This window comes from Suricata suricatta, chromosome 8, assembly GCF_006229205.1.
Source record: "Suricata suricatta isolate VVHF042 chromosome 8, meerkat_22Aug2017_6uvM2_HiC, whole genome shotgun sequence".
In the NCBI taxonomy this organism is placed as follows: Eukaryota; Metazoa; Chordata; class Mammalia; order Carnivora; family Herpestidae; genus Suricata; species Suricata suricatta.
In genome coordinates this window covers 129,450,802-129,464,996 of record NC_043707.1, presented here as the reverse complement: position 1 = coordinate 129,464,996, position 14,195 = coordinate 129,450,802, and the positions used below count along the sequence as shown (strand labels likewise).

At 57.1% G+C, this 14,195-nt stretch overlaps 1 protein-coding gene across 6 annotated transcripts in view; it reads left to right on the top strand.

Annotated features, from left to right (window-relative positions):
• Positions 1-6,156, top strand: part of ARHGEF10L (Rho guanine nucleotide exchange factor 10 like) — a 105,575-nt gene extending 99,419 nt beyond the window's left edge. For all 6 annotated transcript variants that reach the window (XM_029947671.1, XM_029947670.1, XM_029947669.1 and 3 more), the window contains 2 exons: positions 4,180-4,302; positions 5,440-6,156. In XM_029947671.1, the coding sequence (XP_029803531.1) occupies positions 4,180-4,302; positions 5,440-5,966 (650 nt within the window). In that variant the 3' untranslated portion in view covers positions 5,967-6,156. The remainder of the gene's footprint in view (positions 1-4,179; positions 4,303-5,439) is intronic.
• Positions 6,157-14,195: the final 8,039 nt, after the last annotated feature.

The following is a 14,195-nucleotide window of genomic DNA, read 5'->3' as shown; positions in this document are numbered from 1 at the left end:
GTGACACCATGGAGCCTGGGGCTGTGCCAGCCAGGACCCCCCAGACCCCAGAGGAGCCGGGCCAGAGCTGCCTTAGGGAGAGGGCAGCTTCAGACCCACCTCACATTGTGCCCCTGGCAGAAGAACAGAGCAGAATTCGTAAATTCTTTATTAGAGGTTTTTTAAAAAGGCTTTTAAGTATCTTTTTCCTCCCCCACACCACCAAATGAAATAATTGCATAATTAGTAATAAATTTGTTCCTCCTCTAAGTGTGGACTTTTTTAAGGGTGTGTTAAAAATTGATCACGCTTCCTTCCCCTGACCCCTTTTTTCCACTCGTGTATCAGGCTGGTATTAATGCACTTTTTGAACCTAAACTCCCCCCTCCTTCTATCTAGACAGGTCATTAATAAAATGTTCTCTGAGAGCCTGAGCTTTTTAAAGTTGTATATCTCCAGATAGATGGCTTGGGTGAGTTGAACACTGCTGCATTAAGTCTCTGTGATAAAATATTTATCCACCATTAGAATTTTTTTTTTCTTTCGGACTGTTTGTGAAGTGTCTTGATCTTTTCCTCGAGGCAGACGGGGAGGAGGAAGGGCCCGAGAATGAGGTCTGCAGATGAAGTCATTTCTCACTTCTGGCACTTCTTTGGGTTTCCCGCTGCCTTCCTCTTGTCTGCCGGGTCTCAGCTGTCCAGTGGGGGCCAGGAGGATGCGGGGGTATTGGGGATTGATCTCCTGCTGGGCTCATGGCTCCAGGGTCCCCTGGAAAAGGAGGTGAGGCAGAGAGATGAAAAATCTGCCACTGTTCGCTCTCTGGGCTTAATTATTTTTGTGGGGTTCTGGCTCTGATGGAGTTGATCTTAAGCCATGAGTCTAGGTCCTTTTAATAATCATGGACGTTATCCTAATGGCCTCCTTTTATTGATTGTACACTCTGGGCTAAGAGCTGTGCCCGACTGTGTGTGTGTATTATACAGACACACGTATAATTCCAATAATCATACAACTGAGTGAGGCAGGTTTATAATACTAACTGATAGAGAAGGGAAAGAAAATGACTTGTCAGGTTGCACATCTTGTGCGTGACATCCACACTCGTGTCCTTTTTGCTATCTGCTCTCATTCGTTTGTTTGTTCGTGAGGTTGTCCACTCGTACGCTCACAGATATTTTTGGGAGCCAAGGGTGCTCAGGCCACGAGCTGGGGAATCAATTCTGAGTGTGCAGATTAGCTGCTTCCCTCATAAGGCTTATATCTGGAAAAGCAAGCTGAGAGAGAGAGACAGACAGAGGGACAGAGAGAGATGGGGGTGATGGAGACCTTGACCAGGGCCGAGTTGGGGGCCAGATGGTGAGGAGGGGCTGGTGGCCTGCGCTGCGCATGCCTTCTGACTTCAGGAGGGCTGGGAGCACCCACCGCTGGCCGGGAGTTTGGCATCTGGGCTTTCTGGGCTTTCTGAACTGATGCAGGCGTGGGGAGGAGACCCAGCTTTACATACACCCAGACCCAGGATTTTCGTGCCTGCCCTGAATCAGCACCATGGATAGAGGACTCAGCACCATGGATAGAGCACTCAGCACGTGACACGTGGCTAGGCTCTTATATGCCACTGCCTGCTGGCAGCTCCATGTGCATCTGCACATCCAGGAGACAGTGTGGCCATCCACCTGGGCCTGCCCTCCCATTGGAATCCCAGACACTGCCACGTACCCAGCTGCTCGAGACCAAACACCTCTGAGTTGCCCTTGACTCATGTCCGCTCTCCCAACCCACTGTAGTCAGCCAGCAGGTCTGCCTTTCTGCTTCAGAACAGATCTTGAATGAGCTAGCTTCTCATCATCCTCCAGGCCACCATGGCGTCTTGCCACCACCATCTCTGCCTGGCTGGTCTGCCTGCTCCCTCCCTGCCCCGCTACCACACTCAGCTAAAACTCCTCCAAACCTGGTCGCCCACTTCTCTGCTCAGACCTTGTAGTAGCTTCTAAGTGTAGCTTCAGAATGAACAGTCACCATCCTTACCCTGGTCTACCTGCTCTCTGGGTGTCTTGAGTTTGGTCCCATCCCCAAGCTGCGCTGGCTATAGTCTGCTCCTGCCGCCCTCTCATTCTTGCCACAGGGCCTTTGCGTGTGCTGTCCCCCAGTCCTTAGCTCAGGGCTTGGAGTGACTGCCTCTTCCTTGTCCTTCAGAACTCACATCCCCACACCTGCTTCCCTATCCTTCCGGAAAGTGGGGTAAGTCAGGAAACTCAGGAACCTTCCCTCCCACTTCCTCCCTGCCTCATGCCTCCATCTGAATCCCCAGCCTGGCGTTTCTGTTCCTTGTTTGTGTTTTCACTTCCTCTTTCCTTCCCTAGACCCTAGACTGAACTAATATGGTAGCCACTTTGACAATGAAAACCAGATGAGATTAAAAATTCAGTGCTTCAGTCCCACCAGCCGCATGTCCCATGCCCACTAACCACCTGTGGCTAATGGCTGCAGAATTGAACTGCGTGATACATAACATTTCCATCATCATAGAAAGTCCTAGAGTGCACGGTAGGCACTGGGGGTGCTCTGGAGTACCAAGTGGCTGAGTCAGGGATGGTGGACTACACTGTTGGACAATGCTGCGTGAACCCAACATGGTAACCCCGGGGAGCCACCCCGTTTGGCTCGGAGGCTGTTTGCTGGCAGAGGAAGCCCACACCCTTCCCCACGTGGACCCACAGTAATTTGCTCAGCAGCGGAGACACAGCAGAGGCACAGACTGTCATCAGCAGACCTGAGCTCTGCTCCTATCCTGCCCTCACCAGCTGGGGGACCTCTTTGGACCCTCCTGCCCACATCGGAAAAACGGGCATAACGTCCATGTCTTACCTATCTCCCAGCCATCACATGGCTTCTGTCTGAGCAGACCAGGTTTCTGGGTGCTTTAGAAACTCCAAAATGCTGTTTCTCAAAGTGCGGTCCCTGGACCAGCACGCATCAGTGTCACCTGGGTACTCGCCAGAAATGCCGTGTGGGGCCTCATCCCCGGGGTGGCCCCAGTTGTAAGCCCTGCTGTTGGTGCTGATGCACAACCAGGTTGAGACCTGGTGCTCCGAGCATCATTTCACACCTCACATGGCATTGTTGTCACCATGGTACATGGCATGGATTTGAATGTAATTTTAGGGAAGGACTGGCCGCAGTCAGTGGGGCAGGAGGAATCAGGCAAGAAGCGAGATGGCCCTTTAGGAAGGTGGGCAGGAGCCAGTGCCACCCCCCCCTTGTGCCCTTTCCGGTTGACCAGAGATGTTAACAGAACAGCAGCAGTAGTGCCCAACGGCACCTTTCTGGGTGTGCCACGCACTGGGCACTGGGTTAAGATATTTCTGCTCATTCATTGACTTGTTTCATCCTTAGGATGAAGCTGGGGAATATCTTCATTGTCCCCTCCTGCTGGTGAGGGAACCATGGCGCAGAGGTTTAGGGACTGGCCTGGGTCACGTAGGTGGGAAGAGGCAGAGCCCAGATTTGAGCCCAGGGCCTGGCCTTGGGGACCCTCGCCCACTCCCTTGCTCCCCTACCCAGCGCTGGGCCATTGTGGGTGCAGCTCTCACTGTACCTCCTTGTAAAGAGCAGAGGAACCCCAGCCAGCACTGTCCCTGTCACCTCGTTCTTGATGAAATGGAGAGGTGGTGGCACCAGGGAGACCGTCAAATGAGAGCTAATCTGGACTGCTGTCAGTAATGTGCCAGTTCCGAGCGCTGAGTCACCCGTGCACCGTTGGGCCAGGGGCTGCCGGCTGCTGTGCCTTCACCAAGGGAAGGGCGCACAGGGGCGGAAGGACAGGCCTGCGCAGAAAACTGAGGGGCTGCGGCAGACTGCCAACTGGCCTTGCTTTGTGTCCACGCCGGCCCCCTCCCCAGGCATCCTATGTGTACCAATATCTATGTCTCCCTCAAACCCTGTCTCTGCTCCCCACCTGGCCACTGAGGGCTCTCACGGGCCAGCTCCCAGCTCAGGGGTGCTACCCCCTTGCATCTCAAGCAGTCCCACTTTCCTCAGGTGGAAACTGAGGCTGGATAGAAGGGCGCTCAGCTGGGGGACCAGCCAGCCTCCCAGGCCCATGTCCTAAGCACAGCCCCAGCCAGCGTCCTGCAGGTCTCACTGGAGGAGCCCCCGGAACCCACTGTCATCCCTGGCTCACACTGGCTTCTCTCTCCACAGGCCAAAAGCACCTGTGTGTCACCAGCCTCCTGATCTGCCAGGGTCTGCTCTGGGTGGGCACCGACCAGGGTGTCATTGTCCTGCTGCCTGTGCCTCGGCTGGAAGGCATCCCCAAGATCACAGGTGAGGCTCTGGGAGCCCCAGCAGGGCCTGGGAGTCAGCTGCAGGTGGCCGGGGTGGGGGAGCCTTGTGCCCAGGTGCTTACGTGTCACTCTGCAATGTCCTCTGTCGTCACAGGTGGCGCTGTGGCTCAATGGAATTAGGTCTTCCCAGCCCCTCAGTCTCCTACCTGCTTTCTGAGTTAGTCTCAGTTTCCTAATTCGGCCAGTGGGCACAACAGTGTGTGTTGGTCCGGTGGCTTCAGGTGGAGACCCCTGACTAATGGTCAGGCCCCTCCTGCTTCCTCCTACAGAAGCTTCAAAACGTCCAGGCTCCAGGGACCGAAATAACCGAGGGCATCTGGGGATGGGGGTCCATGTGCAAATGTGTGCGGGAGGTCTGCCTGGACCTGTGGCGCGGAGGCCAGGAGAACAAGGACGGGGTCAGGAAGGACCCCAGAGCCCTGGGCCCCTCTCCGCCTCAGAGTCAGGGTGCAGCCATCTCTAGCTGCTGCCGGAGGGCTGTGGTGGGGAGGGGGAGCCTGGAGGATAGACCAGCCCAGCAGGATCTTGAGCCGTCCCCTCCCCCCCATCCCGCTAAAGAAGGGTCTCTCCCTAAATCCAAGCCCTCCTGTTTCCATCACATAGATCATTTTGTCTCCCCCGGTGTCAGTCCCTGGGTTTTTGCCAGGATCCATTGGGCAGAGACCCTGCTCCCCAGCACTGACAGTCTGCTCAGGGCAGCTGTGGTCCAGGCTGGCAGTGTTCTGGGAGTGCAGGGCACAGAGATTCGGGTGCTTGGATGCAGGTGGAGTCAGGAAAGATGTGCTGTGGAGGGGCCTGAGCTGGGCTTTTGGGGGGACAGGGTGTGGTGGCAGGTGGGTGAGGAAGGTTCTCTGGGAAGAGCCACACGTCGGTGTGGGTGCTTTCACACCGATGATCTCCCAAGTGCATAAGGTCACTGGTGTCCCGCTCCTCCACAGAGAATAGCCCTAGAGTGTGGGAGAGCCCCTCCCCCAGACCCAAGGGCTTCTGTAATGCACCAACATCCATTGCTTTAGGAAAACCAAAATAGCACCTGGAAAGTTCTCTAAGAGGGGTTTGGGTGCTTCCCCTAAAGCTCTGGCCTTCTGGGCCCCTTCTCCCTGCCCCTCTTTTACAGGGAAAGGCATGGTCTCGCTCAACGGTCACTGCGGGCCTGTGACCTTCCTGGCCGTGGCCACCAGCATCTTGGCCCCGGATATCCTGCGGAGTGACCAGGAGGAGGCCGAAGGGCCACGCGCCGAGGAGGACAAGCCCGACGGGCAGGCCCCCGAGCCCGCACGCCACGTGGGTCCAGAGCTGAGCCGCAAGAAGGGCATCCTCCTGCAGTACCGCCTGCGCTCCACGGCCCACCTGCCGGGCCCGCTGCTGTCCGTGCGGGAGCCGGCGCCCGCCGACGGCTCGGCGCTGGAGCACAGCGAGGAGGACGGCTCCATCTACGAGATGGCCGACGACCCGGACGTGTGGGTGCGCAGCCGGCCCTGCACCCGGGATGCCCACCGCAAGGAGATCTGCTCAGTAGCCATCATCTCAGGGGGACGGGGCTACCGCCACTTTGGCAGTGCCTCGGGTGGCAGCGGGAGGCCAGCCCCATGTGGGGAGACGGACAGCGCCCTCCTCATCTGGCAGGTGCCCTTGACGCTATAGCCCCACCCCGGGCGCACAGCCACAGGCGTGGCATCGGTTATGTGGCGTCCTCCCTGGAGCACTGGCTGGACGTGCCTTCCGGCGACCATAGGGATGGGCCTGCATCTTCCCAAACTACCTTGGCCGAGCAGAGGAGAACCTCATCCTTTTTTTTTTTTTTTTGTAAAAAAAAAACAAAAAAAAATTATTTCAGAGTGTTGGGGGAGGGGCTTGGGTGTGGGGAGAGGAGCCCTCTGGAGGAAATGGCCTTCTTTTTTAAAAGCAAAAAACAAACACAAAACCTCACAACTGCCTGGCAAGCCCCGCGCCTCTTGTCTGGTCCGAGCCGGGCTCAGAGGCGGCTGCGCGCGTCTCCCGGCCGGGCGCGTGCATGTGAGTGCAGGAGAGCGCGTGCGCTGGCGTGTGAATATATATAAATACGTATATATGGTGTATATTATGTGTATAAATGAAGTCTGTACATATTGGAGCTCTGGGAGATGCTGGAATAAAAGGCAAGAATAAGGCGAGTAGTTGGACTGACGTTTTGTTGTTTGAGACGCAGTGGAGGTAGGAGGTAGGGCTGGAGTGAGCCGTCCGGTGCACTCGCCATTGGCCACATGGAGCCTTTTCCTTGTGTAATTAATTAAAAAGGAAATAAAATCACAAATCCAGTTCCCGAGTCCCATAGCCACATTTCTGGTGTGTCTTGAAGAGCCCCACGGGGTGTGTGCCGACGGTACCGGACAACTCAGGTCTATTTCCATCATCCCAGAAAGCTCTCTTTCGCTAGAGAAGGGGCTCTTGGGAGCTTCTTTTTGAATAGTTTCTTTATATTTAAAATTTTTTAAATGTTTATTCATTTTTGAGAGACAGAACAAAGCATGGGCGGGGGAGGGACAGAGAGAGAAGGAGACACAGAATCAGAAGCAGGCTCCAGGCTCTGAGCTGTTAGCACAGAGCCTGATACAGGGCTTGAACCCACTGACCTGAGCTGAAGTCAGATGCTCAACTGACTGAGCCACCCAGGCGCCCCTGAATAGTTTGTTTTTAAAGTTTATCTATTTATTTTTAGAGACAAAGTGAGTGGGGGAGGGGCAGAGAGAGAGAAGGGGACAGAGGATCGGAAACGGGCTCCGTGCTGCCAGCAGAGAGCCTGATGTGGGGCCCCAACTCATGAACCATGAGATCATGACCTGAGCTGAAGTCAGCCGGTTAAGCGACTGAGCCAGCCAGGCACCTCTGAATAGGTTTTTAAGACAAGGCTGCGATCCCTGCTCTGGAATCCGGGATGGCGGCAGGTGGCCTTGGCACCTGTTGCTGCTGACCTGGGGGGGGAAGGGAGCTGAAGGGCTTAACCCTGCGCCAGATGGGGGTCTGGGGCTATTGCCGTGGGCAATGGGTGGAGGCAGGGAGGGGACGGAGGGAGGAGGGGGTGTGTTCCGGGTGGTGGCAGCAGAGCCCAGGCTGTGGGGGGTGTGACTGTGGGCGGGGCTGCTTGGAGCCCTGGCTTCCTTCTGGCTGGGTCTCCATCCTCAGACGTCTAGAGCTGCCTGTGAGAAAACAAAACCAAACCCACCACCCAGCAGGAAGTGTCGCTCTCTCCCCACCCCCACCTTACTGGCATCTGTCCGCGTGTCTGTCCGCCCACCGCCCGCCCACCTGTGTGTCCTCCCTTTCATACTCACCGGCCTCCGGCACCAGGCGCCAGGCGGCCAGGGGGAGGGAAGCAGAGATCAGCGGGGGCGGGAGGCGGAAGTGTCAGCCAGACCCAGCTGTGCAGCTCCTTGGGCTTCCACGGTCGGACGCCCTGGGAAGCCAGGGGGAAGAGCCACCGCGGAGAGGCCACCGCAGGGAGGTCCTCACTGCAGTGAGCCACTCGCTCACTCACCCCTTAACGCGAACCCCCAGAGCTCCTGCTATATCCTGACACCATGTTAGTTGCTGGGCTGTGGAGGGGAGTGAGGTATCAGCCGCCTCCGCCCTCAGGCACCATTGGGTGGGGGGCAAACATAGGTGACAGTGTCTGGGGGCTTAGGGGAGGTCAAGGGTGCTGCAGAGAAAGGGGAAGGGCCTCCGGGAGGGGACAGCCTGTGCAAAGGTGGGCCGTGCAGAGGTAGGTTTATTCCCCTAGGCAGGTGGTCCGGCCTGGGTCCCCAGGAGGGGGAGAGGGGAGCTTGTTTGCAGGATGCATGGTGCAGGGCACTGACCATTCAGGACGCTGGACGTTCCAGTCCAGATGAGCCCATCTTCTCTCAGCCTCCGTTCTCCTTTTAGGATCAAAGGGGGACTCACTACAGTCCTGCCCCCTGCTGGTGGGACGGGAAATCAAGTGCACTGTGCTGGAGCTGATTGCCGATTGCTTTCTAGTGGGTGCCTTTATCCCGTGAGTCAAATGCTGGTTGACACATTTCCTAGGACAGTGGCCCGTAAGTTGAGGCCACTTAGGCCGGTGAGTGAGCCTGGGGGGCTAGGATCTGGCAGGCCTGCGTTCCAGTCCGGCTGCACAAAAGACCTGTGGTGTGCCTTCTAGCCTGTCCCTTCGCCTCCGGGGGCGATGAGGCCTCGGTGAATTGCTGAGGACAAGCGGTCACGGGTCTGTGGAAGGCGCCTGGGATGCCCTCCAGCAGCCGTGTTTCGGTGACCGCTTACACCATCGTAGCTTGCCTTGTTCCAAGCCGCCTTGAGGCAGACTGTCTTATTAAGAAGTCCCCCTTCCGCGCGGGAGTGGGTGTCTGGGAACTCCACGGGTCCGTTAGATCCCAGCCCTACAGAACGCTTAGCCGAAGGGGACCCAGGAGAGGCTCAGTGACTGAGCTACACGGTGAAATTATCATATCAGTCAACAGTCCTTCTCCAGAGTCCCTGACAACAGAGCGAGAGTGGGCTGGGGGCATCTGGCGGCTCCCGAGACGTGGAGACATGCCGAGGATGTGCCTTGCATGGAGGAGAGGCCCTCGCTTTAAGGGATTGATCAGAATAACCATAACCGTAGCGTTTGGGGAGCGCTTGTGTGTGCTCATAGCCACTCTGCAGGCGAGGGACTCCAGGCTCAGGAAGCTAAGTAACTCCCCAAGGTAGACTCAGGGCCGGACTCTTGCCCCCAGACATCCCTGCCTCCAAGAGTAAAACTTTGGACACACCCCAGAGTTCCAAATATGTTTGCTTCACTTACCAGCTGTGTGATGTCAGGCAGGTACCTTAACCTCTCTGTGTCTCAGAGAGGAGATAGGAATAGTCAAGGCCAGGGGAATTGAAGGTCATTCCTTCAGCATTTATGGGAGGCCTGCTGTGTGCCAGGACCCGGATCCAGGTGGGCACTGGGTAGAGTGTGGTGGACAAGACACTACACGCGCCCCGGCCCCCATCTCACTGGTGCGCACACAGAGGGAGCTGACAGCAAGGAAGGAAAACAGGTCATGTGGTATTTGTGCCCTGGAGAGAGGATGCAGACTCTGGGACGTAGAAAGGCTGCAGAGGGGGGCTTGTGATGACAAGCAAGGTGTCTGCGGAGACCGTACTGAGGAGGTGACTGGGCACCGTGGGCAGGGGGCTGTGTCCCTGGCAGGGACAGCAGGGCAGGGGAGGCTCTGGGCCTGGAGGTCCGAGATGCCCCAGCCGGTGCAAGTCCTGGGGACGGGGGTGCGGAAAGGCAGCAGGAGGGTGCAGCAGGCTGTGTTACCCACGGTCCCAGGTGGGCCACACGCCTTCTTCACCCCCTGCCCTCACCTTAGAAGGAAAAACGCTTTTGCTTCACCCCCGATGAGCAGACCCAGGTGGGGGCCCATTGTCAGGCGGCGGGTGCGCTGGACCCGCCTCCCAGCTGGGATTCGCGTAGCTCCTGCCTGGGAATTTCAGGCCAAGGGCCGAGGGCCGGTAGGGCCGGTGGCTCCCCCCTACCCGCGGGTAACACGGCCTGCCGCCCCCTCCTGCTGCCTTTCCGCACCTCTGTCCCCAGGACTCACACCGGCTGGGGCATCTCAGACCTCCAGGCCCAGAGCCTCCCCTGCCCTGCTGTCCCTGCCAGGGACACAGCCCCCCGCCCACGGTGCCCACTCTCCCTTCAAGCTTCCTGACTTTCTCCCTGGGCTTGTGAGGCCTCAGGAGTGGGGCCAGGCTCGAGCTTATCCCCTCCCACCTGTCCTGTTTCTGACTTGCTGCTTCAAATGGGGCGCTTTACACTGAGTTGTCACCAAACATCTTAGGCCGGCAGGGCGGTGACTGGGGGTTGGAGCTCTAGGGAGAGGTCCAGATGAGAGAGGCATGGGTGGGGTGATCTCCAGGGCACAGAGGAGTGGGAGAGGTGTGAGGCCTGAGCACAGGGGAGGCCAGGGTTGGGGGACTTGGCAGGTGGACAAGAGGCGCCAGGGAGAGGGGGAGGTGGAGGAGCAGGAGGCAGAGAACCAGCTGCCTCAAATGGGACTTCTTGCCGGGGGAAAGTGGCTTAGTAGTCTGTGGGCATCTTTGTGCTCACAGAGCTTTGTCCTTGCTGTGCAGAAGGAAGTGACATGGCTTGGGTCCCCCCAGAAGCAGAGCCTGAGACAAGGATTTTGATTCGAATCATTTATTAGGGAGGTGAGGCCAAGGACAGGCAGGACGGGACATGTGTGGGAAGGATAGAGAAGGGAGCCAGAACAGGTGTGTCACTGAGCAGGTGAGCCGCAGTGGGGGCTCCGGAGACAGCACAGAGCAAGCCTCAGAGTCACTCCGGCCACCATTTGTCCCCCCACTGCCATCAGGGTGTCCTCAGCTGAGGCTCCAGCGAGAGACACTCCAGCCTGCCTCACTGGTCAGCCAGAGAGAGACTCCTGGGGACCCCAGACTGTGTGCTGAGTGGCTTTTAGGATTTTAAACGCTTTCTTCCCCAGCGAAGCCAGCTTTCAGGGGGATGATCTTGCAATGGACACAAAAACATCAAACTTGGAACCCAAAGCTGATTGTCTGAGCTGGTGCCTCCCTGTCTCAGTCAGCTCCAGATGCTGTGACAAAACACCCCAGACCGAGAGGCTTAAACAATGTGTTCCTCCCAGTTCTGGAGGCCAGGGAGTCCAAGATCAAGGCGCTGGCTGATTGGGTGTCCGGTGAGAGCCCTCTTCCTCTTGCTATGTCCTCACATGACGGGGACAGAAAGCTCTGGCCTCTTCCCTTTCTTCTCGGGGTGCTGATCCCATCCTGGGGCTCCACCCTCATGACCGCATCGCCTCCCAAAGGCCTCAGTTCCAAATACCATCATAGCGGGGGCCAGGGCTTCAACACGTGAACTTGGAGGGGGCATGCACATTCAGCCCATAACACACATGCACGCCACCTGGCTTTTGTTCCATGGGGTGGGGACTGTGGAGACATCAGCTCATCACAACTTATAGAGGATGAAAATGAGCCTCAGGTCTATATCACAAACAGATCACCCCACTGCGTCTGCCTTTGCTGGCCTGACGCTGGGCTGGAGTCCCTGGAGATTGCCCCTATCCTCATGGGATGCCGGTGTGGAGGAGGGCTTCCTGGAGGCAGTGAGGTGTGTTGTAACAGACGTGGGCTTTGGGTGATACAGGTCTGGGCTTGTGTCTTGGCTCTAACATATGCTTCATTTGGCATTAGACCGGGAACAAGCTTCTGCAATTCCTTGTCCTCAGAGGAGGAAGCCGGCTCATAATGCCTTCCTCACAGGGCGGCTGTGGACTCTCGGCTCTCAGCAATTCTGGAGAGATCTAGGTCTGGGAGGGACTGGGGCTTATTTCCAAACCCTGGACTCAAGAGAAGACCCAGCTGTCTCTCCTTGGGGCCAGAGCAATGTCAGCCTCCTGGTACAGGCTTCTTACCTTAAGAGGGACCAGTCTTCCAGCCACTGACATATTTGCAGACCCTCGCCTGGCCCATAGCCCTGTGAAAGCCCAATATGCACACATACAAGCGAAGGAACTGTCCCCTTGTTCTGTGGGGGGTGACAGCCTCGGAAACCTGTCTCCTGGGGACCGATACATGCTTTCTTTAGGCTGCAAAGCATGGCCATGCATGTGTTCATGTGGCTGGGGGTCACACAAGGGTAGACTCTGAACTTCAGCCACAGACTGTGCAGATATTAACAGCACGGACCCTGCTAGTCTGTTGGGGGAGACAGAGCCACCGATCGGGAATGTGCCAAGTCTGATGGGGGAGAGAGGTCCTCGTTCTCAGGGAACTCCCAGTCTGATGGAGGACTCAAGACCCCTGTCACCTAGGCTGATAAGGAAGCTGCTAGTCTGAGGGGGGAGACCCAGCCCCACTCTCAGGAACCTGCCAGTTTGATGGAGAAGATATAGTCGCTGCTCAGGAGGAGACCCTTGTCTGACGGGGGAGATACATTCCCGTTTTCAGAGGGCTCTCCAGTCCAATGGTGGAGACTCCGGGGCTGAAGGGGGAGGTAAATCCCTTGCCCTTGGAGTTCTCCCAGTCCGAGAGGGGAGGCAGGACCCTCAACCGTGAAGAGACCTCATAATGAGACACACAACAGAAACTTTTTTTTTTTAACAATGCCGACCTAATTACAGCGCTGCTGAACCACTCAAACTCCTCATTTACACATTCCTGGGGAAATGGCAAATAGCAAGAATGTGTAAATTGAGGAAAATTAATATAATTACCCAAGCTATTTCTTGTCATCTTTTCATGTCAACAGAAACCACAAACCTTTCCCGGTGAGAAGCGTGGCCATTGCGGGCTCGCTCCCCGAGGCAGACAGCTGGGTCCCCGCGGCGGGGGGCAGGTCCTCACAGGTGCGGGGGGCACCTGTGAACCGGGTCCGACAGGTGCGCTGGGATGCGAGGCGGACAGCGCTCTCGGGGCCTCGAGTCGGGAGACGCGGGTTGAGGTTTGGCTCTGTGACTGGTCTGTGCGGGAGTCCCTGCACCTCTGGGAGCTCGAGTCCTGCCCGACACCAGTCCAGACGCGCCAGCCCCTCCTTCGTGTCCCGGCATCGTGTTGAGTGCCTTGTACCCTTGATCACAATGAATCGCCACCAAATACCCCCAACGGGTTTCTTTCCTTATTCGCACTTTGCAGATGAGAAGACGGAAGCTCGAGAAGGTGAAGTCACTTGCCAAGGGTCACACAGCCTCGGAGAGGACCCCAGGGCTACAGCCGTAATGCCCACACCCTTAACCCTGCCCTACCTGCCCCGCCAGCTTTGGCAGGAAATCAGGGCCCATTCCCGCCCCCGCCCCTCCACTCTGCCGCCTGAAACCCTGTATGAGAACAGGTGCACAAGGGCCGTTACAAGCCACGGAATGTTTGCAAACCCTTGGGCTTGGTCTTTTTTTTCTGGAATGTGGGGATTTAAACAGCATTGTGTGCATGGCTGTTTTGAGGATGAAATGAGTTAATTTACGTAAAATGCTCAGCGCAGCTCCTGACCCCCTAGTGAGCCCTCGTGGGCTTGATTATCATGACACGCGGGAGCCCTGCCAGGTATCTGGATCCCCGATGCTCCGGTTTAGAGTGGTAAATGCCCGGGCACGGTGGGTGTCTCCAGTACCTTCTTTAAGCGGCATATCTCTGCTCCAGCCAGCGTGAAGAGGACAGCGGTCTGTGCAGAAACTTCTATCCGTTCTGCTGGCTCAGGGCGCCCAGATACCAGTGCTGCTCAGTGACTTTTCTGGGAAAATAATGGCAAAGAGCGGTCACCACCATGCCGATAAATTGGCATCCTTTTGTGGGCTGTCTAATGGGTCCAGAAAAGAGACCGTGAATGTTCGCAGAAGGCAGGCTTCAGTCTGAGCACGCTGCGCCGCGGAGGAGACTTTGTTGTCGGCAAGGTCACCTGCTGGCTGTGGCGAGGGGCCCCGGCGCCTGGGCAGCCCATGAGGTCACGGGGTCCCTGGCCCCCTGGGGCTGAGCCCCCAGCCTCACGGGCAACAAAGGTTCGAAAAGATGAGGTTCCTGGAGGCCTGATGTGCAGGGAAGATAAAGCTGGCTTGGGGGGTCTCACAGATGCGAAGTCTCGCACTCACCGCTCCTGTTGTACGGATGACAGTTCCCTGTCCCAGGCTGCGTGTCCCGGGTCAGGGAGCCGATGTGTGGACAGAGCTCAGCCCCGGGGCTGCTCACTCAGTGGGAAGGGGCACTTGGCTCAGGAGCGGCCGGAGAAAGTCACCTTGCCGCATGTACTGCTGGGCCTGCGGGACACCAGCCGTTGCGCTGTGACAATTGCCCTCCAGGGCTTGGCGGTGATGGTCTCTCTACTTGGAGTTGAGGAAGGACAACGAACTAAGATCT